This window comes from Crocodylus siamensis, chromosome 6 (genome assembly GCF_052110815.1).
Source record: "Crocodylus siamensis isolate JL-2025a chromosome 6, ASM5211081v1, whole genome shotgun sequence".
NCBI lineage: Eukaryota > Metazoa > Chordata > Crocodylia > Crocodylidae > Crocodylus > Crocodylus siamensis.
The window spans coordinates 18,143,369-18,169,799 of record NC_143400.1 but is presented as its reverse complement, the minus strand read 5'-3'; the positions used below and the strand labels follow the sequence as shown (position 1 = coordinate 18,169,799).

The following is a 26,431-nucleotide window of genomic DNA, read 5'->3' as shown; positions in this document are numbered from 1 at the left end:
CCTTGGGAATGCGGGGGAGATTAAAGTAACAGCAAAATTAGAAAGCGATGCCCAAGGGAGCTGGGGGCTGTTGTTATTGGACTGGTCACCTCAGGCTACAGCAATGTTACATTTGATGTCCATCCAAATGTAAACTGATTTACTTTAGAGGATCATAGAAACGTCAGGCTGGAAGGGACCTCCATGGGTTATCTAGTCCAGCCTTCTGCCTGTGGCAGGATCAGCCCTGTTCAAACCATCACTGACACAGCCATCATCCAACCTCTTGAACTACACAGTCAACCCTGACACAACCCTGGTCAGCCAAACCAACAAGACATTGCTCCCAAACCTGCCACAAGTAAAACAGGGGGACCACAACAGCCAGTGTCCTACTGCTGCAAAGGCTGTTATCACAGGCACAAGAGAGTCCAGGCAGAGGCCATGCTCTCCACAGCAGGAGAAGGCACCCTCCCCCCAACTCCGTACTGATATCACTAGTCGGTAAAATTACTTTACGACCTCAAATACTGCATCAGTCTCACCCTGAGCAGAGGGGAAGACCCTCAAGCCAGCAACCTGTGGGTTTGAATCCCAGCAGAGGCAGTGGTACAGCCCAGTCAAAATCTCCACCCGTGGCTGCAGCCAATACCCAGTGCCCTTGAGGAATACTTTCATAGAGTCGTAGAGTCACAGAGATGCAGGGCTGGAAAGATCATCCCTATCCAAGCCATGCCACGCAAACCATAATCTAAACTCTACATCAGACTGCCAGCAGCCCTGATACAACACCCGAACTGGCCACAGGTAAAGCAGCAAAACTGTGGAAGCCAACGTCCTGCTTCTACAAAATGTTGTCAATATACGCTCAAGAGGTCCCAGGCAGAGGCCACGTGTGACGGGCCTGTATGGAGCGCTCCTGCGTTAAGCCACCCACCTCACTGCACCCGACCACCTTCCAGGCTCTGAGTGCCTCCCTGGGGGCGCCTCACGTCCGGCTGACCCCTTTCCTGGAGCACACTCGCTAACCTGGGGGTAATGTTGCCACCACCCAGAGTCTGGACTGATCTGGGACCTGCGCCCTCTGGGAAACACAGGACTATTAGTCCTTGAGGGTACTTAACCCAATGCAAGAACTTGGGGAGCTTCCCTCAGTCTGAAGCACAAGTAGTGGTGTCCCTTAGTCAGCCGAACCAAGGGGACCCTAAGGCACAATCTAGACTCTCTCCCAATAAGTCTCTGACACTAGGTACAGAGCAGATCTTTATTGGTTACAAGGAGTAGGTTTGGACCAGAGTACAAGGTAGAGCAATATCAGAGAAATCCCTTAGAGCAAAGTGGCATGGTAGCTTTTGATCACGCATTTGAGTTACTGCAAGCTATATATCTAGTTAGAGCTTAGGTAGTTTACTCACACGCTTCATCCAGAGGCAGGTGAAGATTCCCTCTGGAGGCAAACAGTTGACTGATCATAAGTTGAGAGAGAGAGAGGGTTTCAGATGGTCCAGCTTCTCTCTGAGTTTTCATCATAGCTACTGCCCCTCCTCTTGGGCAGTCCTTAACTTATATAGACCTTATGACCTTATTTATTTGATCCAATGAAGGCCAGCAACTGCTGGCTGCCAGCCAACCAATTTGGTATGTATCACTGGTTGCCAGGTAGACTGGCAGGCTCTTTAGCCCCCTCCCAGTCATGCTGGCATTGCTTAGAGCAGGGGCGGGCAATTATTTTGGGCGGAGGGCCGCTTACTGAGTTTTGGCAAGCCGTTGCAGGCCATGTGACTGGCAGCCAGGGGCAGATTAATATTAATTTTTTAAATCTTTTAGGGGCCCCGTGGACCGGATAGAGTGGCCTGGTGGGCTGCATCCAGCCCACAGGCTGCATTTTGCTCACCCATGGCTTAGAACAATAGGGTGTTTAAGCCCCCACGCGGGTATGTGATGCCAGTCATGTAGGCAGAGGGAGCAGGTTTCCCCCCTCCCTCAGGGATGTCTCCAGCTCAGGTTACAACCCAGGGTTACCTGAAGAGATGGGATCAGAGGAGTCTGCCGTTCGCAGTGACCATGATAACCAAATTGTCAGATAGCAGAGTCTGGGGAGAGACAGAGATGGTCTTCTGCCACACCACGACCCTGCTCAGAATAAGGCAACCCCCCCTACAGTCCACACCAACCTGACCACAGGGTAAAATTCCTCCCTGACCCCAAATATGGCATCAGTCTGACCCTGAGCAGAGGGGCAAGACCTTCTAGCTTTGGCCCCAGCAGAAACATTGGCACAGCACAATCAGTCCCCAGCCTTGGCTGGAGCCAATAGGTCTGTATGAAGTGGCTAGTATTCACTTCGGATTCAGATTCAGCCGATTCAGGGGACAGTGTTTCGATTCGGTGATTCGAATCACTGTCCCGATTCGATTTGGCCGAATCTCCAAATCAGCCAGGCCAGGCCCATCCCCCGCCCCTCTCCCAGCGCAGCAATGGCTGCCCTGCCTCCCCCAGCTCCCGGCACTTGAGGAAAAAAAGCCCTGGCTCAGTGGGTACTGCCAGGTGGGGGGGGGTGATCCCCTCTGCCCCCCATTGCCCAGGCTGCATGGGGGGCTCTGCATGAGCCCCTGGACCTCCCCTCCTTGCTCCCCCCAGCCCCCGCCCACAGGTGCCCTGCCTGAGCCAGCTCCAGTCCTTTAACCCCCCCGAAAAAACCCTGGGATTCACCGCTTGTGCCAGTGGGGGTGATCCCTGCCCCCCATTGCCCCGCACCATGTGGGGAGCTCTCCACAAGCCCCCGTAACCCCAAGGCCACTGCAGGAGCCTGAGTCCCGGGGCTTTTCTTGGCTTTTTTTTTTCTTAAAGGGCTGGAGCTGGCTTGGGCAGGGCACCCGTGTAGGGGCTGGGGAGCAAGGGGGGGTCGGAGGGCTCGTGGAAGAGCCCCCCATGCAGCATGGGGCAGTGGAGGGGCAGCAGGGATCGCCTGCCCCCCCCCCAGCAACACCTGCTGAGCACTGGAGCTTTTTTTTAAAGTACTGGGAGCTGGGGTGGTGGGGGGCATCCATGGGAGGCTGGGGGACCAGGGGAGGGTTGGGGGGGCTGGCAGGGGTCCCCCCATGTTCCCCTTCTCCCTCCCCCATCCCTAGTACTTACCAGCTTGGAGTTGGCTGCATCTCTCTGCTGCAGCCATCGAGGACTGCCCGAATCATCAATGCTCTCCGAATCTTTTCCGAAGATCTGGAGAGCCTCGAGTCAATTCGGACCTTTAAATTGGTCCCCTGATTTGATTCGGATTCAGAGATTCAGCCACTGAATCGGGGCAAATCTCCTCCAGATCGAATCACCACCCGAAGCTTCACACAGTCCTAGTAGCCAACATTTGATGCCTCTAAGGAAGGCTTATAAACACCTTGATGTGTAGCAAAAAGGCAGGGGCAGGGCAACCAGCAAAGCCCAGAATCATGGGAAGTATCTATAGGAGAATATAGGTATCACCATGCCTAGATCATCCCCAACCAGTGTCCTGCAATCTCTTCTTGAACAGCTCCAGTGATGGAGAGTCCACAACTTCCCTCAGTCTATTCCACTGCCTCCCAGCTCTAACAGTGATGTTTGCAAGCTATTGTTCTGATAGGTGTGTTTCAAATGTGTTGCTGGTTAAGAAGTGGAGATCTTCAGTGGCAGGCTCGAGCAATGGCAATGTGAATGGCCGACCAACACCCACTACTGTAAAACCTTGAAGGGTCAGTGAGAGGCCAAGACTAAGACTCTTGGAAGCTCAGTAGCCCTTCGAGGTCAGTTGGATTCCAGGTCAGTGGATGAGATGCACTAGACAATGGCATAACCAGAAAGGGCAGCACCAAAGATATCAGGACACCCATGAACTGTGAATCACCCGTGAAGTTGCCCTAGCTGGTGCTTGGTCTTCTTGAGGCACCAGGGAGCGCTGCACTGTAAAAGCAGAAAACAAGGAGCAAACTATGCATCTCGCTTAACCTAAGTCCTGCCAAGTGTGACCTAGGCTCATGCAGGCCTCTGTCAGCTGGAAGGAGGCAGGTCACCGTGACATTTTCCATGGAGTGCTGGTAGATGGGTTGCATGGGGGGGCTCAGCCTCCAGCCCAAGGAGCCATGTCATCTGGTCTGTGGGGCTCCCCATGGGTCTGGAAAAGTGGCAGCAAGGAAGCAGCGGCACTTAACACTGGCACTGCTGCCCTGCTGCCAGATTTCCAAACCTTGCATGGCTGGATCAGGCCCCAGACAGGCCTGGGCCATTGCCTGGTAGCTGGATAGGGCCTGGGTCTGAGTCAGCCCATTGCCATGAGGCCAGATTTTCTGTTGCTGTGCAGCCAGATCAGGCTCCTCCTGCGCCTATCCAGCACTCTGGATCAGCCCTATGGACCGGATCTAACCCATGGACAGACCTAGTACCACTCTTCTGGCCCACAAAGCAAAAAGGTTGAGCCCCACTGGGTTAAAAGTCTACCAGCAAGGTGGCTGCCACAACCAGGGAGGCTTGGTGCATGTCCAATAAAAAAGTCCATGCTGGCCTGAATGGCCATGTCCAGAGATCCTGCATCACCACAGACAAGAAACAAGCAACAAGAACAACACCCAGGGACCCTTTCCTGCCCCCATAAGGTCACTCTGGATGCCCTGAGGCTGGTTTCCTGGTCTTAAACCACTGGGATCTCACTTCCTGCATGCCTGGCTTTATACCAGTGACAAAAATAGATGCATTTCCCAGAGGACATGTAAGGTCCTTCCGATTTCCATATTAGAACAAACCTGCTTCATATCAATGATGACAGGGGATACGCAGCACCACGTCATAGCATTCAGCCAGCTGCAAAATAGTCAAAAAGGGCTCCAGACCACCTTAGGACCTCAGCTTCTCAGCCCTGCAACTGGGCTTTGTTGACTCACCCAACTGCAGTGACCCACGTCTGTGCTTCCTTGAGACTTCGGCTCCTAGACCCTGGTAAGAAGCCCATTTCCCTGGCCCATCAGCCATCTCCTAGTAATTTTTGAGAGTTTAGGATTCAGCACATTCAAAGCCTATTTGAGCTCTCTGTTTGGCTGGGATCAGCTCCCTGAGCCCCCTCATATCCCTTGGCCCCCAGAGCACTTGGGGTCTGTGCAAGAGGCGTGCAGGATGGGGCCAGGCTGCCAGGGGAGCTGGGTGGGGCATGAGGAAATCTCTCAAGACCAACTTTGATTGTCCTAAAAGAAATTCCTACAGTCCTGTTGTGGGGAAACTCCCCTTGTCTTGCACTACAGCTAAGTCCCGGGCACCCTGGGGGGAGGCGCTATATTGGGACTGTCTGTAGCTGGCAGCGTTGTCCCACTGTGGTGCTTGGTGCTGTGGCAGCCCATGGGGGCTCAGGCAGCTGCAGTCTTCCCCTAGCACCAGGTGGACACAGGTGGCACGTGCTGCTCCCTCGGCCAGCTGGCCTAGAGGGCAAGGGGGCCATACCTCTGCCCATCTCAGACGGGGCAGCCCAAGCATCTGAGGTTGGCAGTGACAGGGCAGATGGCAGGCAGCTCTGGGGAGGAGCAGGTTTCAGTCCTGCCCCCACCCCTGGGGCCAGTCCTGGAAACCTGCAGCCGGCTCAGGAGCCTGCGCTGTAACAGGGGCATTGCAGAGCAGGACAGGAGGCGTGAAAATGCTGTGAGGAAGGGCCTGGCAGTGAAATGCAGCAATGCACACAGTCGGGTTTGTGCCCTGGGCCTTCAGCCAGCAGTGATGGGGTTAACTTGCACTAGCCTGTGAGTGAGGGACATGGAAACCCTTATTTTGGCAGTGGGGATAGGCAACTCAGCCCTCTGGTTGCTGGCTGTGCTGACCCGGACCGCTCCTCCTGCAGCAGTGGTGTCTCCCCCAGGATGGGGTGGGGGATGAGGAGAGAGCCCCTGGTCCCCTTGCCTCTTCCAGCACCCCTTTACCCACGCCCCGTCGCCTACTGCTAGAGACACTGCTGGTGAGACTGGAAGAACTCAGTCTGTTTAGCTCGAGGGTGTCAGATCCGGTGCAGAATTGTTCTGGCCCCAGATAGTCTGCCGGGCTGCTGGAAGTTGGAGTGTGGCCTGCCGCAGAGCTGGGGGTCCCTGGACCGCCCTGGACATGGCCAGCAGGAGCAGCCCCATGCAACCGCGCTGCTGCCCAGACATCACGCCACTGCCTGAGCACACCTTGCACTGCTGCAGGCCCCGGACCTGAGCTGCCTCCACACTGCTGTCCAAAGGCAGCTGTGTCCTGCCCCCCAGCCCCTCACCCATGCTGCTGCTCAAACGCAGCACCACCACAGTGGCTGCTGGCCCCATGGATCCAGCCCGGGAGGAGCCCCCGCAGTCTGGATCCAGCCCAGGGTCCATGGTGAGTAAGACCCCTGGCTTAGCTCATTAAGATGATGCGGGAGTGGCTTGATGGCTGCGTTTATGTTTCTTTTTTTCTTTTTCTTTGTTTTTGTGGGGGGGAGGGGACACCCAGTACTAAGGGGAACTTTAATCCAGCAGAAAAAAGCAGAGCAAGAGCCCGTGGCTAGCAGCTGAACCAAGTGAGAAATGAGGCAGACACTTTTAACAGCGTAGGTTGGGATCAGCAACCTAAGCCACAGGATGGAGCAACCCAGCCCCAGTCCCTGGGCCCCCACCAGACCCCTGCAGCTGGGAGCCGTGCCAGTACTACCACTGCTTCTCCCAGCCCTCCGCACCACAGCTGCAGCGTGAGCACAGCTTGTACCCGGTGGGCAGGTGCCCCAGGGTCGGGGAGCTGGAAGATGTCTGCGGCCTTGAGGAAGTGTGGGGGGAGAGAGGGGAGTGGAGAGAAGCAGTGGGGCAGCATGGGCACAGCTTCCAGCACGGGCACCCGCACAGCCAAAGCTCTGCAGCTTCACGGGCCGGACCAGCCACGGGCTGTACGTTGCTGACCCATGATGTAAGTGATGGACCTTTGGAATAGCCGCCAGGCTTGAGCTGCAGCCTGCACTCTGGGCCAGATGGGCTGCATTCAAATTGGGGCCATGCTCGAGCCAGTACTTGGCTTCATGCTCCATGCAGAGGCGAGTGGGTGGCATTGTTGGACCTCAGAAGACCAGAGGAAATGATGTGATTGTGCCCGATAGCCCCCTGCTCTCCATCTCTGAGAGCACAGAGCCACACGCTGCTGAATGCCTTCCAGCACGTAGGATCGTATCTGGTCGTCTGAGTACATCAGGTCCGAGGCTAGCACATCAGGTTGGTGTCAGCACCACTGTAAACACAGCGTCTGACCTCACTGCAAACTAGACTGAGTCTCCATGACCCCTGGCCCTGGCACAGACCATGCTGATTTCCTCTCGTTCCCCATGTCTTTCCCATGAATCAGCCTGTTTGTGATATTTCCCTGGCTGGCGGCCAGGCTAATAGGTCTGGCCTTTCCCAATCCATCCTGTTTATCCTTTTACCCAGGGACACCACACCCATTTTTCCAGGGTTCAGGAGCACCTCCAAGACTCTGTGCTTTGTTAACAAGCAGAAGTACTTTGTTTGCATCATTCCTAGAGATGGTGGAAGCAGGAAGCGGCTGTGAGGCCCGAGTGCATGACAGCCTCTTGCCAAGGACAAGGGCAAAGTCCTGCACTTAGGACAGAACGATCCCATGCACCAGTGCAGGCTGGGGACTGACGGGCTGGGCAGCAGCTCTGCACAAAAGGACCTGGGGGGTACAGAGGACAATAAGTTGAATATGATCTAGCAGTGTGCCCTCGTTGCCAAGAAGGCTAATAGCATCCTGGGCTGCGTTGGTAGAAGGGTTGCCAGCAGATCAAGAGAAGAGATTCTTCCCCTTCATTCAGCAGCAGGGAGGCCACATCTGGAGTCCTGTGTCCAGTTATGGGCTCCCCACTACAGAAAGGATGTGGACAACTTGGGGAGAGTCCAGCGGAGGGCAATGAAGATAGGGGGCTGGGGGACATGTGAGGAGAAGCTGAGGGAACTGGGCTCATTTAGTCTAGAGAAGAGAAGGCTAAGGGGGGGATCTGACAGCAGCCTTCAACTACCTGAGGAGTGGTTTGAAAGGATGCAGCTGGATTGGTCTCAGTGGGGGCAGATGACAGAACAAGGAGCAATGGGCTCAAGTTGCAGCAAGGGAAGTTTAGGTAGATATTAGGAAGAATATTCTCACTAGGAGGGTAGTAAAGCACTGAACAGGCTACCCAGAGAGGTGGTGGAGGCTCCATCCTTGGAGGTTTTTAAGACCCACTGGACAAAGCCTTGGCTGGGATGATTTAGTTGGTGCTGGTCCTGTTTTGAGCAGGGAGTTGGAAGAGATGTGACCTCCTGAGGTCCCTTCCAACCCTCGTTGTCTACAACTCTGTGATTCAAGGACACAGCGGGAATGTTTAATGAACACTCCCACCCATCTGCTCAGCCCAGCAGCCTTGCACCCAAGCAGCGGGCAGCTCACTCAGAGGGCAGTAGTGTAGCAGTGGGTGGGAAAGTCCCCAGGTGCTACCTACGTGGGGGAGGATACTTGAATGGAGTTATGGGGGCCTCACTCTCCTACCTCCCCTGTACTCCACTGCACCTTGCACCAGCTCCAGCTCCAGCAGCAGGGCAGGTGGAGCAGAAGTGGTGCCACATGGTGTCCTGGGCAGTTATGGTGCATGGTACAGGAGCAGGCACCAGAGGTTTGCTGCTGCTGGGAGGTGGAGACAGCTACGCTTGTGACAGGGGCCTGGGGCTTTGTTCCTGGGGTCAACACAGAATCATTTTACTGTCCACAAGTCTCTCACTATCACACCCCTTTTCCCTGCAGCCGTGGCTCTGGCCTCAGCTTCGGTCAGCGAGCGAAGAAGATGGAGAGGATGCTACTGTGGCTCCCTGTCCTTGCTGGCCTCTTAGGCGTCGTCTCCCTGGCAGGTAGGTGACTGAGGCAGCCCTGGCTGTGACATCCCTGTGCTGGGTGAGGGGTTGCTTCTCCCTCTGGAGCTGAACGGCAACGATTGCCACTTGCTCGGAGGCTGCCCTGTCCCCAGCCCCTGCCCCTGCAAGGGGCTGGCTGAACCGACCCGGAGCAGCGTGTGAAGCCAGGGGAATCCCCTAGAGCTCAGGGGACACCGCAGGTGCTTTGAGAGCGGGGTCCCAGGTGCAGCCCACAAGCCGCAGGCACAACACCTAGCACCAGCTGCTGCTCCGCGCAAGAGTCCCGTGCCGTACCAAGCATGTCCGGTAGGTGCTGCCAGTGACCAAGCGTTGGAGCATCAGGAGCATGGGGCTGTGCTGCGGGATGAGGAACCCCCCCTCAACCAGGACTGTCTTTTCCCCACTTCAGGTCTGCCAGAAGCAAGGATCCGGGCGCACCCGCCCCACCCCGGCCTGGGCGCAGAGATGGAGCTGATCTGTGAGGTGTCAGGGGGGCTCGGGTGAGGAATCTCCCCAGCCCCGACGCCTGCAGCTGGGCAGCTCTGGCTGCACCTCTCACAGCTGCTCGGCCCCCACTGCTCCCCCCCACACTTCGCTCCCCCCTGTGCACCGAGCCCCCTGGGCCCAGAGCACTCCCAGGGCACGTGCCTCAGCTGCTTTCCCCACCAAGCTCATGCTCCACCTGCCAGCAGTGGGGCCCGGGGGCAGTGGGACAGCTGGCATGGTCTCTGCAGAGCCCCAGGGGATCCCAGACCCACTGCGGCCAGCCTGCTCCAGGTAGCGCCACCGTCTGCATCTGCCCCACCACTCGGGCGCTCCCAGCCTGCCCTGCCCATCAGAGAAGGAGGGCGAGGCCCATAACGGTCCTGCAACTTCCCCAGCCACAGCCCCGGTGTCCAGGGAGTGCTGCAGGCTTCCCTGTTACCCTGCGCCCCCGTGCCGCCAGCAGAGGCCTTGGCACTGCACTTCCCGGGCACCAGCCTCCTCCCTGCAGAGCTCCCCTGGGCTGAGCAGGGGCCAGCCAGCGGGATCGGGAGCAGGCGGGCACTGCACCATAGGTCCTGGCCCCACTGCACCCCTGGGAGGGGCTGCAGGTGCTCACAGCTGGTCCAGAAACACAGGGCTGGCCCTCACCCCCAGTGTGAGCCCACAGCCCCTCCTGCTGCGCATGGGAGCCAGGAACCCCAGGCCCCACAGCCCCATGGGCCGGGGCTGGCTGCTGGGCCAGGGCAGAGGTGTGGGGGGCAGCAGCTCCTGCATTCGGGGGCTCTCTCAGAGCCGAGCTTCTGCCCCTAGCGCCCAGCTGGCCTGAGGTGTGGCCCTAGCCCAGCAGTTGCTGCCGCATGGGCTGTCTCAGCGGCTCCAATCTGTGCCCCCACTGATAAGCCCCTGTCCTCTGCAGGCCATGGGAGTTCCTGTGGGAGAAGGAAGACGTCCTGCAGAGGAGCTTGGACAGTGTTTTCTTCATCCCCTCCTACGGCAAGAATGACACTGGCACCTACACCTGCACGGCCACCAGCCCCACAGGCAGAGCCATCGCCAAGTACGACCTGGAGACCACAGGTAGGTCCCTGTTGGCTGCAGCTGCCACTAGGGCACATAGCCCTGCACCCTGGGGCTTTCACTTATCTCCAGCAGGGCTGAGGTGCCGAGCTGGGCATGTCCAGGGGCCTCGTTCAGACTGTCTCTGTGAACAAGCCTGTCCGTGATGGAGCATGGGGGCAGCCAGGGGATGGAGCAAGCTCGCCCAGGTCCCCAGAGCTGTCTGGCATGGATTGCAGCGGCACCGTTCCACGTTCAGCACTATGGGGCTGCCCATTGCTGCTCTACCCACCTCTCCTCCCCATGCCAGTCCTTTCCTCGCTACCGCTGGAGCAGGGGCTGCTTCTGAATGGGACTTTTTAAGCGAAGGGCTGATGCCACTTCCCCATTCCTGAGCCACATGGTTCATACCAACCACTGTCATCCTGGGCCCAGATGGAATTATGCCTCCTCTTGTTAAGAGCCGGGCTTAGGGCACTGGCCTGGGAGTGGGGCTGGACTAGACGTGATTGTCTGAGGGCCCAGCTAGCCCCACTTGTCTGTGACTCCATAAGCAAGATCACCCTGTGCGCAGGAAGAGGAGGTGCCCTCCCACCTCCCAGCCCAGCAGCCTGAGGGCCAGCACAGGGCTTGACCCACCAGCACCTGGGCTAGGTACTGCCCAGGAGACCCTCCCCACTGACCCTTGCATTTACTAGTCACTGGATAAAGAGCCTGGGGATGGTGCTGCTCAACCATGGGTGCAGGCAGCTAGGGCAGAGCCTCAGGTCCCCCCTTCCAGGGCCTCAGCGCCAAGCCACTCAGCCCCTGGCTTGCCCCTGCCCTCCCAGCCCCAGGTCTCCTTTGTTTGGCTGCCTGGTGGGCCAAGAGGAGGGTGGAGGAGAGGCTTGGGGGTGCCTAGCTTGTTGCCTACTGGTCAGAGCACATTGCTGGGACACAGGGGTCTCAGAAGCTGAGTCTCCTGCCTGGCAGAGGAGCCTATCTGTGCCCCTTTTCTCCCAGACCTGAACCAGCTGGCCTTCATCTTCCCCAGAAGGAGCAAAGACTCTGCCGTGCTCGTGAAGATGGAGGTGGATGAGCCGCTGCGAAACTTCTCTGTGTGCCTGAGGTACTTCACGGAGCAAATCAAGTCCTATGCCCTCTTCTCCTATGCCACCAGGGGCCAGGACAACGACATCCTCCTCTACAAGCACAGGCTCCAGAATTACCGCCTGTACGTGGGTGGGGAATTTGTGTCCTTCAATGCCCAAGGCAAGGAGAGCACCACCCAGGGCTGGGTCCATGTCTGTGCCAGCTGGGAGTCCAGCACGGGCATTGCTGAACTCTGGGTGAATGGGATGCCTCTGCCCCGGAAAGCTCTGCAGGCAGACTATGCCATCAGCCCCGAGGCTGCGGTCGTGCTGGGGCAGGAGCAGGACTCCTATGGGGGCAGGTTCAATGCCAGCCAGGCCTTTGCCGGGGAAGTCACCGACGTGTATATGTGGGATTTCCGCCTTTCACCTAGTGAAGTACGTACCGTGAGTGAAGGCTGGGATATCAACTCCCCCGCCATCCTTGACTGGAGGAACTTCCCTTATGAAATGATAGGCCATGTGTTTCTGAAGCCCAGGCTAAGCTGAGCCCCACTGGTGCCAGGAGCTGTGCAGACCACCCCAGCCCTGCTGCCCCATTGCAGGGGGTGCTGCCTGCCCAGTGGCCTCTGCCACTGCGCACCGCCATGCCTCATGCATCATATTTAAAGTTCTGGGACCGGTGTCATTCCCAAGCATACATCTCCTCCCCTCCTACCCCAGGGCCAGCTCGGGCTTCTCCCCCATTTAGTCCAGCCAGCTGTGGATGTCCCCAGCCTCGGGGCATGCGTGGCTTTCACTTGGCCAATATTGCCCACAGGAAGTCCCACATGGCCTGGCTGGGCCTCCTTGTGCTACAGTTTAAGGGCATGTGCACATGTTCATGGTACCCAGTCTATGATCATGTGGCTTGCTTTAACCTGCGTGGTCAGAGATTGAGTGTGCCGTGTACACACGTTCACCAGTGCCAGGAGCTATGCCAGGAACCTGATCTCAGTACCATAAGTTGAGGTGGGGGGAGGGGGCTAGCAGGTCCACAGGGGGGTCGGCAGGATCCAAGGTGCTGGTGGGTCTGCAGGGGGTCACCTCCTCAGGTGAACTAAGATGAGGCTAGCCCTTTTTTACCCAATCTAACCTCCCTGCACATCTGTACAGTTTGGTACTTAGATCGACCCTACCCTAGTTATGTCTCCAAGTGTAAGGGCTGCATGTACCTAAAGTATTTTACATATAAGACCACAGGACTGGCCAGAGTTCCTGGGCCAGCTGTGCGTGCTCCTGGGCACTGCAGCATAGACTTGTGTTTGTGTCCTGACCCCTCTTCACCCTACAGGACCACTCACACTGAACCTCCAGGGTCCTCCCACCACTCCCCTCAGCTCCAACGACTGGAAACCTCCACTGTTTCAAACCCAATTTATTCCTGAGCAGTTTCTGTCCATTTGCTGGCGAAGCCCTGGGTGCACACAGTTGCTCCACCTAGCAGGTGCCTTTGGTCTCGCCCTCCCTCCCAAAACATCTAGCGCCACACTCCCCCATATTCACGCCGCTTCGTAGTCCATCCCCTCTCTGCATTGTTCCACCAGCCACAGTCATTAGCTGTGATTTTCGCTAATGCCGTTCATTCATCCTCTTGTTTCATGCCCCTGGGGCATTCTCCATTGCTTAGGGACTGGTCCAGATTTTTGGAGCGTATAGGAAGGTCTGTAGACTACAGCTCTTTTCTGTCTCAGCCAAGTAAGTGCTTGTGACTGCATCATCTGAGAGTTGGGGGATAGTTTCTGTGTGAGGACCAATCTTCCTGATGCCATAGCTGGGTACCCCCACCCAGCACCAGGCCCATATTTGGCGTCTCAGAGAAACAGTGATGGAAGGGACGTCCAGACATCATCTAGTCCACCCCCCTGCTTTAAAACCTCCCAGCTCTTCCCTATCCTGCCTCCCAGAGTCTCTGGTGAGCAGTCACTGTGAGTTTACCACTTGCTGCCCTGTTGATGTGCGGGACCCACCTACTCAGCACAATTCATGATGGGGCTGGAGCTGCTCCCAGCTGGGACTGTCTGAGGGGCTCCACACCTAACCATGGCTGCCCCCATGGTCTCTGCTCAGCTCTCCCCTGGTCAGGGGGCAAAGCTGACACTCTGGGCTTCTTGACTGCTCCCTCTCAGTGTTGTAGCTGTAGGGCACTTGTGCAGGGCACTTTGCCTGCCAGGGATGAGCACTCAAGTGCATTTGCTGTTGCGAGCTGATCACAGGGTGCATTGTATCGACACCGGCATGTACCTCCATGTGACTCACAGGTATTGCAATATAAAAGAAACTGCTTGCAAAAGGAAGCAGGGGTGTTTGCTGCCTCTGTCTGTTCTTCCTAGAGCCCCATGCTGTGCAGGGGGCAGGGCCAGGAGGCCTCTCATGCAGCGGGGGAGAATCGCAGTCCTTCAGCCCTTCCTACCTGTTGCAGACATCTGTCTACATAAGTGTCACCTCCCTGGGGCTGCGCTGGCTCAGAGGGTTGTGGATGGCTGGTGCCATGGCCCTCTTTCACCCCACCTTCAGGCACAACCTGAACACAAGCCTGGGTAGTATCAATACGTGAGGCTCTCGTAAGAGCCAGATGGGACCAGCTATTGGACTAGCCAAGGTCTCCTGTTAGTAAGTGAACTCAGAAAATACCGGGAGCAGCAGAATGGAGAAATTAAATTCCTCTCTGAGTTCAAGCTCTCTAGAAACGCGGGGGCTGACTGGGGCCTGCTTAGCAGCACTTTGCACCATACCTGGCAGCAGCCTGGCCAATGAAAACAAACCCAGTAGGTAGCTTGATCCGGACCTGAGCTAATGCTCAAGCGCCCAATGCTTTGATTGTTTTAGTTAACTCAGGTAAAGGAGGCTGCGCGTGTAGGACAGCCCCGCTAGCAGCACTGCGTTTTGCTGGCAGTCAAACGAGGGCTTGGAAACAGAGCGCAAGGGAGGTGAGAGCAGAAAAGCTGCTGACTGCTCCAACCCTGCAAACCACACTGGCCATCAGGACCCCTTCTGTAACCCTCCTTATGTTGTATGTCCTCCGTCATGCTCGTCCTTGGGACAAGACCCGAGTTATCCACAGCCACAAGCATGCAAGCTCCTGCAAGGTGAGATGCCGAGTTGCAGGACAGCCACAAGAAACCCAGCTTTACTAACTAGGGAAAAACCCTGCCACAGAACTGGGGAAGACAGAAGATAAAATGAAGGTTCGAAGCACACTAACTCCTCACACCTCTCTCCTCCCCCCGGCCAGGGCTCAGTGCCCAGCTGGTTCCGGTGGCCGGCAGAGATCGCCACTGTCTCTGCATCGAAACTCCTCTTCCCACAGGTCTCAGCTTCTCTGTTGCCCTCCGCAGGTGGCATCTGCCCCACTACCCCAGCCTTTCCAGTCACAGTCTGCACGTGGCAGACTCCACTCTGTGGGGCTTCACGCCAGCAGGCTTTGTGGACTCCAGCAGCCTGCAGGCTAGCAAAGACTCCCACATGCACACTCACATGCACTCTCTGGCTCCCCTGCTTCTAGCTCCTTCTCTCCCACCAGAGACAAGAAAGAGCAAGAGTTCTCAGGAAAGGGCCTTGCCAGCACCATCCAGAGTGCAAATAGCCCCTCACCTCCCTCCCTGCAATCCAGCCATTAATCCTTTCCCCACCAGAACAAAACCCATCCAAGAAACACTTTCAACAGGGAACATCAAAGCAAACAATACAACCACATAGCCATCACAGTCCGTCTTGGCACGCCCTTCTTGGTATGTGTGTTCGGAGGTGGAGGGGCTTGTGCCTTCCTTTACTGTTTGTGAGCAATGGATTTGAATGTGAAGGGCAGAATGACCCAGAGTCCTATGTTCCCAGGCCCTCCTGCTTCAATGGTACGATGGAGAGGGGTGCAGAGGCACTGAGAGTTGGGCAAAGGGCACTGAGGGACCAGCACCGCCGTGCCCACACAGAGGTCTGCAGTGGAGGTCTGTCTTGACATGGGCACATGTGTGAGGCAGCAGAGGCACCAGGCAGCTCAAGGCCCACAGGCTCACAACTGCCCCAGGGGCCAAACTCCACTTGCTGCCCCCGCATCCCTTCCAACTGCCAGACACCTCCTGCACTCGCCTGCCACACCTTAGACCCTCAGCTCAGCCAGAGGCAATTGCTCTAGGTGCTGCTCCTCTGTCACGTCATGGGGCCCTGGGCCCTGGCCAGCTCTTGCCTTCTCATGTGTGCAATAGTCACAAGGGCCAGCTCGCAGACCTGCCCTGAACAGCTCACCCAAACGCCATCAGAAAACAAGCCTCCCAGGAAGGAAAACAGCCCACACCACTCACTGGTCTCAAGCAGTCATGGAGTGTCCTAGCTGTACCCTCCCTCCTTGCTTGCAGCCACCCCCTGCCCCTTGGCTCAGGCCCCTGCTGCCAAGTTGCCTCCAGGTTCAGTCAGGTTTTGCTGGACCCCCAGCTCCAGCGTTCCCCCAGGCCTCTTCCATCTCTGCTGGGCTCTTCCCGCCTCCAGCTCTTCCTTAGGCCCCTTCCCTACTGCAGTGTCCAGGGTCTGGCCTGCCTAAGCACTTGCCAGCAGATCCCACCCGTTCTGCCGCCACAGCTATTCTGCCAAACTTTGGTGGAGCTGCGCTTATATAGCCACAGGCCCCGCCCCTTCTGGCAGATGCAGCCCAGCCCTTAAAGGCCAAGGCCCCTTCCAGGGACTCCCATTACAGGGTGCATACTGCTGCAGCCAGCAGGACTCTGGGGCTGCCTTTCAGGACCCGTGGCTGCCTGAGGGCAGAGCAGGAGGGCCCTCGCTGGTGAGGAAGAGCAGCAATGCTGCCTTCTGGTGCCTGCTTCATACCCCACAGAAGCAGAGGCTGTTGGCCAACATGGCACTGCAGCCCAGGCTACGAATGGCCAGGAGGGCAGGCCACTGTGGGGAAAGCTTGTGCTCCGCATGATCACATCCTGGGGCTTGCTGTGCTGCTGCCAGAAGCTGGTAGGACTGGGCTGTGCCTGAGGGTGGCAGGTCACATGCCAGGAAGTCATGGCCGTAGTGGCAGACTGGGCAGAGCAAGTTCTGGGCTGTGTTACTCTCAGTTGCATGAGGAACAGGGTGTGTTGACGGTCAGACAGTGCCCTGTGTTCCCAAGCAGCAGCGAGGCAGGGGGACGCAGCAATGGGGACTGCTACAGGATGAGAGGACCTTCTGGGCATACTTGTCCTTAGACATGGAAAAACGAGACCCACAGCAGCCAGCCCACGGTGCTCAGAGCCCTGGGATAGTGCCCAGGGAATGGCAAGAGAAGACAGCCTGGCAACAACCCTCCCAGGGAATGACAGGCCCCCTTGGGGGTGCGTGGAGGTGGGCACCCATCTGCACTGGGATCTGCAGCCTATGCCTCATGCCCGGAGCTCAGCACCTACAGGAGCACCCCCGAAGACCTTCAGTGCCAGTCCCACCTCCCAGGGCAGTCTGCTCCTCTGCCTTGCTGCTCTAGCAGGGTCGTCCTGGCCTGAGTCCTGCCCAAACCTGCTGTTTCATGAGAGTAAAGCCTCTCCAGGAGACATGCGATCCAGGCAATAGTTTGGAAGGAAACACTGAGAGACACGTTTCAGTCAAAGCTGTGAAATTTATTCTATGTTCCCATTTACACTTGATTTCAATCTTGCGATTCCTTTGAATTTAACTTCACATTTATGTCATGATGAGCTGCAGCTGCTGTTAATCCTGATGATGATGAAGGCCTTTTTTCCCCAGTAAGGTGTGTATGTGTGCAGCTGGGCCTGGCATGCTTGGAGGTGCACTAGGAACACGGGTAGTTGAGACCCAGCTGCGCCCCATGGATTTTCCATACGGCTGGTTTGTAGGAAGAGCACTGGGCACAACACAGATGCATGCTGCAGCACAGAGACCGCAGGGACACCGCTTGTTGTACATATGAAATTCAAGCACGCATGTGCATACTAGGCCCAGATACACACAGTCACACACCTCCAGCCCTTTCACAGTTTCCCATTCTGTGCAGCTCGGAGGACACGGTACATTGAGGACAGACTGGGTTTAAGCACTACATAATGCTTGATTTCATAGGCCAGGTTTCTCCAATCAATGGCGTGTGGAGGCAGGGCCTCGTTGTTCCTGACCAACCGAATTTCAGCTGGGGTGAGAATACGGTCCCACATGTGCACATCAGTGATTTCCCCTACGAAGGACTGCGTCTCGTCGAACTCGCCCCCATAGGTGTCCTGATCCTGCCCCAGAAGGATCATGGCCTCAGCCTTCACAGAGTAGTCCTTCTGCAGCCCTTTGCGGGGCAGGGGCTTCCCATCCACCCACAGCTCGGCGATGCCCGTGGCAGACTCCCAGCTGGCACAGAGGTGGACCCACTCAGGGATCTCTTTCTCCTGGCAATTGTAGGCCACAAAGTCCATGGCCACAGAGAGTGTGTACGTCCCGGGGTAAGCTCTGAAGAGGAGGATCTCATTGTCATGGACCTTGCTGGCGTAGGAGAAGAGGGTGTAGTTCCGGGTCAGGTCAGAGAAGTATCGCAGGCAGATGGTGAAGCTCTGCAGTGGCTGCTTGTTCTTGGTTCCCAGGAGGACGTGGGCAGTTGCAGATGTTCTAGGGAAGACAAACACCTGGCCGAAGAGATCTGCCAGGGCACAAGAGCAGCAGTGAGCTTGGCTGTGAGCCACGGTCACTGCTTGACCTCGCCCAGCCCCTCACACTGCAGGAGGGCTCTCAGCAATGGCAGCGTGGTGTAAGGGTGCAGGGGGTGATGCATGCGCTTCCCACTGCCCCCCTGCACCAGGAGGGGACTCCAGCAGGGACAGGCGTGTTCCCCCAAGAGGATGCAGAGAGCCGGGAAGGGACAGGGTGTCAGGGGCATGGTGCAGCGAGGCTACCCTAGTGACAGTGTGTGGTCCTGACAGTACCGCTCCACGTTTGCCGATCCCCAGAGGAGCAGTGGCTCTGTGCCCCTAAGATTCAGCCACTTCCTGAGCCAAAAACAGCTCCTGAGCTGCCGGCACTGCCCTTCCAGCCACTTCCCTTCTTCGGTGCCATGCTGGCGTGTGGAGTAGGCAGCAATGGGGGGTGCAGGTCCCAGAGTTTTTCTGGGACAGGAGCCAGCTCCCACTCTGTCGCCTGCCAGGGTCCAGGGCTTTCTCTTTGGCAAGCACACCTGCACACACAGCAGCACAGCTTGGCTTGTGCCCATCAGTCCCGTTCCTCAGCCCCCAAGACACCAGTCCTAGGCTCCTGTAGCTCTGCTGTTGCTCCTTCCTGCAGCCCTCGGGATCTCCCCTCACACAGCTCTGCCAGCGCCCCTCACTCCAAACCCACTGCCTCCACTCTCCCTCACCCCAATGCCGTGAGCTGGCTGCTTCACCCCTGCCCCAGCCCCAGCCCCAACTGGCCCAGACCCCTCTGTCCCCTACCTTGCTGGGCAACAATCCCCGAGAGGCCAGCGAGGACAAGGAGCCAAAGCAGAAGCTTCTCCATGTTCAAGTGCAGGATGAAGCAGGGACAGACTCTCTGCAGCAAGGAGGAGGAGGGAATGGGAGCTGGGCCACTCTGCTGGGGGATGTGAACCCAGTGATGCCAGTCCCTGAGTGCGGGGCCCTCCAGACTCACCCACTTTATATCTCCAGCAGCAGAATCAATGTGTAAATGACCTCCCAGTCAGGTGGAGCCAGGAGCTGCTGGGGCACGGGCACCCAGGCAGGTGCTGGCACTTGCAAACCGATGGAGTTGATTACCACGGCTTGGCATGAGCCTCCGCCCCTCCACTCCGAGTCAGACTACCTGTCACCACTGGGACCTGACAGAATTGTACCCCGCGGTCACAGGCACGACAGGCTTTGCCTTCCTTGGTTGCTGAAGCATGGTCCTCTTCCTTGGATCTCTCTTGGATTTCTAGCTCTTAGGAGAGTGAAGATTTGGGATGGTCTGAGCGGAGTGGTTGGGGGAAAAAACCCAAATCACTTCCAGATAGTGCTTGCCAAGTCAGCAGGAGGGGACCTGTGGCAGGACGCCTGTGCCTGGACACGTCGAGTAGCTGCCGTCCCTGTGTCAGAGTGGCGAGGCAGCTCTCGCTGGTCACCACCGATCATTTGCCCCCTGAATGCATTGGCTTCTGGGTGTGTTTTGTTGTGTGTTCTTGATCCTTCCCCTGAAGCAGTGGGCTTTGGCCACAGCTAATGGGGCAGAGCAGATTGGGATGTGCTGCGCTCTTGCTGGTACTTTGAAACCTAAGTTTAGGGTGGCAGGCACCTGCCATGCTCCTAAGGCAGACTCTCCTGCCCCAGAATGATGATTTGCTATGATCTAGGGGTCCTCACACTGAGTGAGCCACTGGGGCCTCCAATATCCCGTACTACCATCTCCCACATCGCAGCCCATGCCCCACTGCCCTGCGTGCAGGGGGTAGAGAAGGCCGGCCCAGATGACTCATGGGTACCGGGCCTGGAGTCTTGCACCTTTATGGTCTCCCGCTGCTCCGGGGCCTCCAAAATCGGGGGGGGGGGGTAGGGAGAGCCCAGCTGCACAAGAGTCTCTCTGACCCCAATCCTGGGGACAAGGGGGAGCAGAGTGGCTGCCCCTTAAAGCACCTGGGCAGAAAAACCAGGCTGCAGCCAGCGTGGGTCTGGAAAAGGTGCAGACAGCAGGTGAGAGGGACCCGCTGTGTCCCAGGTGGAAGGCTTGTGAGAGCTTCAGCAGCGCAAGGAGGGAAGAGGAAAGGAGGGAATCTGGGGGACAGGGAGGCTGACAATGGGCCCTCCTGGGACAGAGAAAGGCAGGACATTTTTTGTTAGACTTCAGTTTCTTCTTATCTGGGAATAAATTGTGCTGAAGAAGCTGCCAACAGAACCAGAGCGTGGCTGTCTGCTATGGCCTAGGGTGGAGTGCCAGCCCCCGGGATCCATATGTGGGGAACTGTACCTCGAAGGAATCCTAGAAGAGCCAGCCGGGTCTTGCACAGTCCTGGGCCTCCTGTTACCGCTGGATGGCTGGTCGCAGCTCACAGTGAACCAGCAGCGCAGACCTCTCCCACTCTTGGCTCTGGACAAGCAGCAGTGCCAGGAGCAGCATGAGCTAAGAAAGTACCCACATGGGTAGGATGGAGACACTGAAGCCCCCCAGAGCTGGAGCTCTGCATCATGTGGAGGATGAAGGGAGTGGGCTCAGCAATGTTTCACACTGCACCTCCCAGCAAGCAGGCCAGAGAAAAGAAACCTGGCAGCACCTGACTTCAGCTGGTCTCAGGTGCCCGATGCTAACCGCTGGCCTCGTGCCCATTATCAGGCACTCCTCGGCTGGGTAGGCTGTGCCTGTGAAAACAGGTGATGGACGTACAAGCACCTGTTTAGTTACTGTAGCCTCCAGGAGAACGAGCTTAGAGATCGGAGATGGGCTGCTAGGACAGGTACTTGGGGTTTGCAGCCAAGGAAAAGCTTTGCCTGCTTTACTCCAATGGGCAAATATTTCCTGGGCTTGTGCTTGGCTTGGTCTGCTTTGGCATCAGTAGCAGGCCAAGAAGGTATTAAGAAAAATAGAATTGCTCCTAGGCCATAGCTTACAGAATATAGATTTTAGTGAAGCAAAGGATCTGGGCTGAGAAAAAGCCATCCTAGGCCTAAAAGTAGGAATACTGAAGACAAAGGTATTATGAGTTAGGCTGCGGATATGAAGCAAAGGTAGGACAAGGCATGCAAAAGTGTAAACGACTCCAGGGTTTCCTCAACAAATGAAATGAAACAGCTGACATGTTGTTTCTGCTTTGGGTGCAAACTGCTGCTGGTTTTTCTTGCTTGGATTGCTGCATATTTGACGTGCATTGACACATACTGAAAGTCTTGTTTTCAATATGCCACAAAGCTAAGTTGTGATAGGCCAAGAAAGTATGTTGGGAGATAAAATAAGGAGTTACTTTGAAATCAGAGTCTCCGATGGAAGTGTCTCCTGACCCTATCTGACTCGACTCTTCTCTGTTTGCAGCAGGAAACACTCACCGGCCTGCACTCCTGGGCTTTGCTAAGGCGATGGATTACTCTTCATGAGCTCATCATCAGTCTTTGATTTTGCTATAACCATGCAGAAACTGGGATGTAGCAGTAGCAGTGATCTAATAATGAGTCTCAGAAGCATCTTTTCCCCAGGGCTTCTGTGGCTTTTCTACATCTGGCTTCTAAGATTCACTGGAGGACCAAGCAGCGCAGGGACAGCTTCTGCTCCTTTGAGAGCAGGCTGCATGGCCAGCTCCTAGGGCCCTTTCTGGCTGGGGAGCATCCATCGCACTGAGCCACGCTCCTGGCTTGGCAACTAATTCCTAGCCCCTAGGAGCCTTCCCCTCCTGACTGCCCAGTGGGCCAACTTCAAGAGGAGGGCTGGGCATTGCCTAGCCTGTGATCTGGTGCTTAGAGCACTTGGTTGGGAAGTGAGACATACAGCTTCAAGCCTCCTCTGGGGAAGGTGGGGCTAGAACAGGGGCAGGGAAAATACAGCCCACGAGCCCGCAACTGCCCCTGCAGTGCTCCACATGGGGCTGAGCCCCACCACTCCCACCCGGGGAGTGCATGCCCACACTCCCGCCAGCCCCAGCCCCAGCCAGCACAGGTCCTGGCGGGGCTGTTCCCAGGGCGGCTGCAGCAGGAGACTTCAGCAGGAGATGGGACAGGCAGGGCTGTGGCCAGCCCCCACCATAGTCCCAAACACCCCCCCACCCTCCCACAGCCCCCACCAGCCCCACCATATCCACACATCTACAGTTGTGTTTGGAGCTTGGAGACAGAGCAAGCCCATGTCTGACTCCCTTTCTACACTCCCAGGGCATCTTTCAACCTCTCAAGCCACCCCTTTCCCTTCAGTGCGGAAGAGCCGTGACAGATTCATCACAAGCCTGTTTGCACAGAGCCCCAAACAAGGTGCGACTTAGGGAGCGCAGCAGACCAGCCAGCCACAAACAAGGGGTGTTTGCACTGAGCTGGGCTGTGCAAACAGAAGGCAGTGCGAAGGAGCCTGGCTAAGCCAAAGCAAACATGGCCGAGGTGCTTGGCAAACAAGCACGTTCAGTCGGCTAAGGCAGGGTTTAAGGAACAGGCTCAGTGCCAGGAGAGGAGGCAGGTGGAGCAGCACCAGCACTGTGTGCCCCTCTGTGACCTGCTGCTGTATGGGGGCACTCGCCCTCCCAGCACCGGGCCATATCCTGCTCCCTTCTGCAGCCTTCTGCTCCCGACCCTGCTCCTGCTCCTGCTCACGCAGCTGTCCGTGGTTGTCCTGCTGCCAGGGCATGCCACACCCTGTGTCAAGATTGCATCATGTGCATCCTTCATTTTATTTAATTTTATGAATTTCCTGAGCCTTTTTTGGGGGGGGTGGCATAGAAATCAAATAAAGAAATAGGAAATTTCTGGATAGTGGGGTGCGCAGCTCTGCTCAGACTGTAACAGTGAACCACAACGAATTGTTTCCAGCGCTTTATGGCAGCCCCTGGGTGCTGTGCCATGGCCTAGCAGCAGCAATGCTGCCAGGCTCACTGCTCTGTGGGGAGCACGTTCCCTGGGGTGAGGTGTGGCGCAAGCCCCTGGCAAGGTAAGCCAAGGCCAAGCTCCACCCCGACCTCTTCCTCCCTGGCCAGCCACCAGGGACCTGGGAGCTGCTGGTGGCTGCTCCGGGCCCCGGGAACCTGTCTCAAGGGCTGTTGGACCATGCAGCCCTCCAGTCCAGAGCGTGAATGACCATGGGATCAGGCCGCCGTACAGCTTGAGGACACAGCAATGGGGGGACAATGGCCTGAAGGGCTGCTTCCACCTGAACTGCATAATGTGGGGCGACTGCCCTGCAAGCTGTGTGTGTGCAGAGCAGGTCACAGGCTTGGAAGGGGGCAGTGCTGGCTAGCCTGGCTGGATGTGTCCCTGATGTGAGGACCAACTGGGCAGTGAAAATACTGGGGCCAGTTCTGCACCTGGCCCTGCACACACCGAAGCGCCAGGGGTACCACAGCCAGGTCACAGTGCTGGGAGTCCCTGAGCCAGCACCCAGGGAATACCACAAAAGCAGGGTCTGGCCACAGCCCCCAAAGGGACCCACACAGAGCTGCGGGGAGGTGCACGTCCCCAGTGGGAGCCACAGCCTGCACCCAGAGCCGGCACCTGCCTACTGCAGCATCTCCTTGGAAACATGGGCAAGGGAGGAGGCCACCCCCAGCTTCTGGGATCAAGCACATGCCCTGGACATGGGAGGTCCATGGTGTCCCTGGGCCTGACTGCAGCGCAGGGTCAGGGCCCTCAGGTGGTGGCAGTCCCTGATCCCCTGAGCAGGTGAGGGCTTCGCAGCACCAAAGGGACTCCCAGCACCCTGTGCCTGGCTCTGGCCAGTGCAGGGCACCCGTCTGGTGGGGTGGACAGGCACTAGCACAGGGGTGGGCAATTATTTTGGGTGGAGGGCCGCTTACTGAGTTTTGGCAAGCCATTGAGGGCTGCATGACAGGCAGCCCAGGGCAGATAAATATTAATTTTCTAAATTTTTTAGGGGCCCTGAAGGCTGGATAGAATGGCCTGGAGCGCCACATCTGGCCCATGGCTGCATTTTGCCCCTGCACTAGCATCATCAGATCCCAGGTTGGAGGCAGTTGCACAGGCCAAGGAGCGCTCCTCCTAAGCCAGCCTGGTTCAGCACTTCTCCAGCCTCCCCCGGAAACCCCCAGTGCCCGTTCCATGCCCCCCGCGCCCCACCCAGGGCAGGCAGCTCCCCTGGCTCTGCTCTAGCAGGGCCAGCTTGGACCAGGCCAGACAGCGATCTCTGCCTGGGTAGCCTCTGGAAAGAAACACTTCACAACGCATTCAGATCAGGCCAGTGGCATTTATTGCGATTCTGCACCATCATGTCCTTTGGGGTTTTACCCTTCATTTCAGCTGTGATTTACCCTTGAATTTCATTTTACCAGGATGCTGAGATGCACTACTGCTGCTGACGATGACGACGATGTTGATGGAGGCTTGTCTCTGATAAGATGAAGCTTCTGCTAAGATGTGGGTGTATGTGTGAGTATGTGTTTGAGTGTGGGTGTGCATGTGCGTGTGTGTGTCTGGGTGCAGCTGGGCCTGCAATGCTTGGATGTGTGCAAGGAGTATGGGCAGCTGAGACTCAGCTGTGCCCTGTGGCCTTTCCATAACGCTGGTTTTGTGCAAAGGGCACTGGACATGACAGGGGCACAATGACAGCTTAAATACTTGCATAAGCTACATACAAACACACACCTGCACACTAGGCCCAGCTGGACCCAGCCATACATGAGCACACAGACAAACATCCCCAGAAAGGCCATGGGCCCAGACCTCCGGAGCTGCCCCATTATATGGTCACACTGGCACAGAGGAGCACCGGCTTGCCTGGCCCTTTCACAGCTCCTCTTCCTGCGCGGCTTGGGGTGCCCGGTACATGGGGCACAGGCTGGGTTTCAGCAGGACATAGCCTTTGATTTCATAGCTCATGTTCCTCCAGTCCAAGGGGTGCAAAGGCAGGACCTCGTTGTTCTTGATCAGTCGAATTTCAGCTGGGTTGAGAACACGGTCCCACATGTGCACATCAGTGATCTCCCCAACAAAGGACTGGTTCTCGTCAAACCCGGCCCCATAAGAGTCCTGATCCTGTCCCAGCAGAATCACAGCTTCAGCCTTCACAGAGTAGCCTTTCTGCAGCCCTTTGCGGGGCAGAGGCTTCCCATTCACCCACAGCTCGACAATGCCCGTGGCGGACTCCCAGCTGGCACAGAGGTGGACCCACTCAGGCGGTGCCTTCTCTTTCTCTGGGACTCGGAAGGACACTGCTGCCCCCCCCACATAGACCTTGTACACGTCAGGGAAACTTCGGAAGAGGAGGACCTCATTGTCGCTGGTCCTGCTGGCGTAGGAAAAGAGGCTGTAATCCCGGGTCAGGTCAGAGAAGTATCTCAGGCAGACGGTGAAGCTCTGTAGCGACTGCTTGTTCTTGGTTCCCAGTGGGGTATAGGCAGTTGGAGAAGCCTTAGGGAATACGAGCACCTGGCCAAAGAGATCTGCCGGGGGAACAAGAGCAGTGGTCACTGCCCAACTTCACCCAGCCCCTCTCCTGCACTGCACTGTGTCCACCATCAACACCTTGAGCCCAGGTGGCTGGAGCAGCCCAGGACCAGGAGCCCACAGCAGCTGAGCCGAGCAGTACGGGATCTCCAAGTGCAGGGGGCTGTTTCCAGGTTGACCCTGCACTGTTGGCACGGCCCCATTAGGGAGGACTGAGCCCAGTGCTGGCCCTTTGGGCTTGCTGCAAGGCCCCAGAGCCAGCTCCTCATCACATGTCAGAGGCCTCCCAACCCTGGATGGCACAAGTGCTCATACGCATGCACATGAGCAGCCCAGCTGCTGCCCTGCAGCCCTCTGCTACCCCCAGGCACAGCTCTGGCTGAGGTCCTCACTCCCTACCTTCCTGGGCTGCGATGCCGGAAAGAGCAGTCAGGACCTGGAGCAAAAGCAGCAGCTTCTCCATGTTCTTCTGGCCTTTGGGAAAGCAGCAGCAGAGTCAGGGCAGCAGGGAGGAGTAGGGATGGGAGCCGAGCTGCTCTGCAGTGGCCCAGTCGCAGGGCCCGTGATGCTGGCCTCCTTATATCCCAGCTGTGATGGCAGCAGCAGGAGTGTGCAAACAATGTGCCAACACTTCCTGGTCAGCTTGAGCTGGAGATGCTGGGGCAGGGGCACCTAGTGGTGTTGACAATTGGAGATCGATGGAGCTGATTACAGCTGCCTGGCAAGAGCTGCTGGTGGGGGGGGGGTCAGGGTCAGAGACTCCAATCTGGGCAGCAGGTAGGGTGGCCCCCCGTCCCTAATTGGGCGGGACAGTCCTGAAATGTGAACATCAAGTCCCAGTCCCAGGCTGAATGACTCCGGGACAGCATTTGTCCCAGATTCGCCTTGACAC

General features: G+C 57.1%; 3 protein-coding genes across 3 annotated transcripts; 1 reads left to right on the top strand and 2 right to left on the bottom strand.

The window, feature by feature from the left end:
* The first annotated feature begins 3,989 nt into the window (after positions 1–3,989).
* Positions 3,990–13,833, top strand: LOC149861358 (uncharacterized). Its single transcript, XM_090053749.1, has 7 exons — positions 3,990–4,049; positions 4,821–4,944; positions 6,171–6,339; positions 8,761–8,864; positions 9,277–9,367; positions 10,270–10,430; positions 11,412–13,833. Exons 1-7 carry the CDS (start codon positions 3,990–3,992, stop codon positions 12,026–12,028), a joined length of 1,326 nt encoding a protein of 441 aa, XP_089909875.1. The 3' UTR covers positions 12,029–13,833.
* Positions 13,834–17,481: 3,648 nt separating this feature from the next.
* LOC149861357 (serum amyloid P-component-like) lies at positions 17,482–18,982 on the bottom strand. The gene is made up of 2 exons (XM_090053546.1): positions 18,919–18,982; positions 17,482–18,131 (listed from the first exon to the last, which is right to left on the bottom strand). Exons 1-2 carry the CDS (start codon positions 18,980–18,982, stop codon positions 17,482–17,484), a joined length of 714 nt encoding a protein of 237 aa, XP_089909672.1.
* A 5,417-nt stretch (positions 18,983–24,399) lies between these two features.
* Positions 24,400–26,075, bottom strand: LOC149861356 (serum amyloid P-component-like). Its single transcript, XM_090053179.1, has 2 exons — positions 25,939–26,075; positions 24,400–25,535 (listed from the first exon to the last, which is right to left on the bottom strand). Exons 1-2 carry the CDS (start codon positions 26,000–26,002, stop codon positions 24,880–24,882), a joined length of 720 nt encoding a protein of 239 aa, XP_089909305.1. The 5' UTR covers positions 26,003–26,075; the 3' UTR covers positions 24,400–24,879.
* Positions 26,076–26,431: the final 356 nt, after the last annotated feature.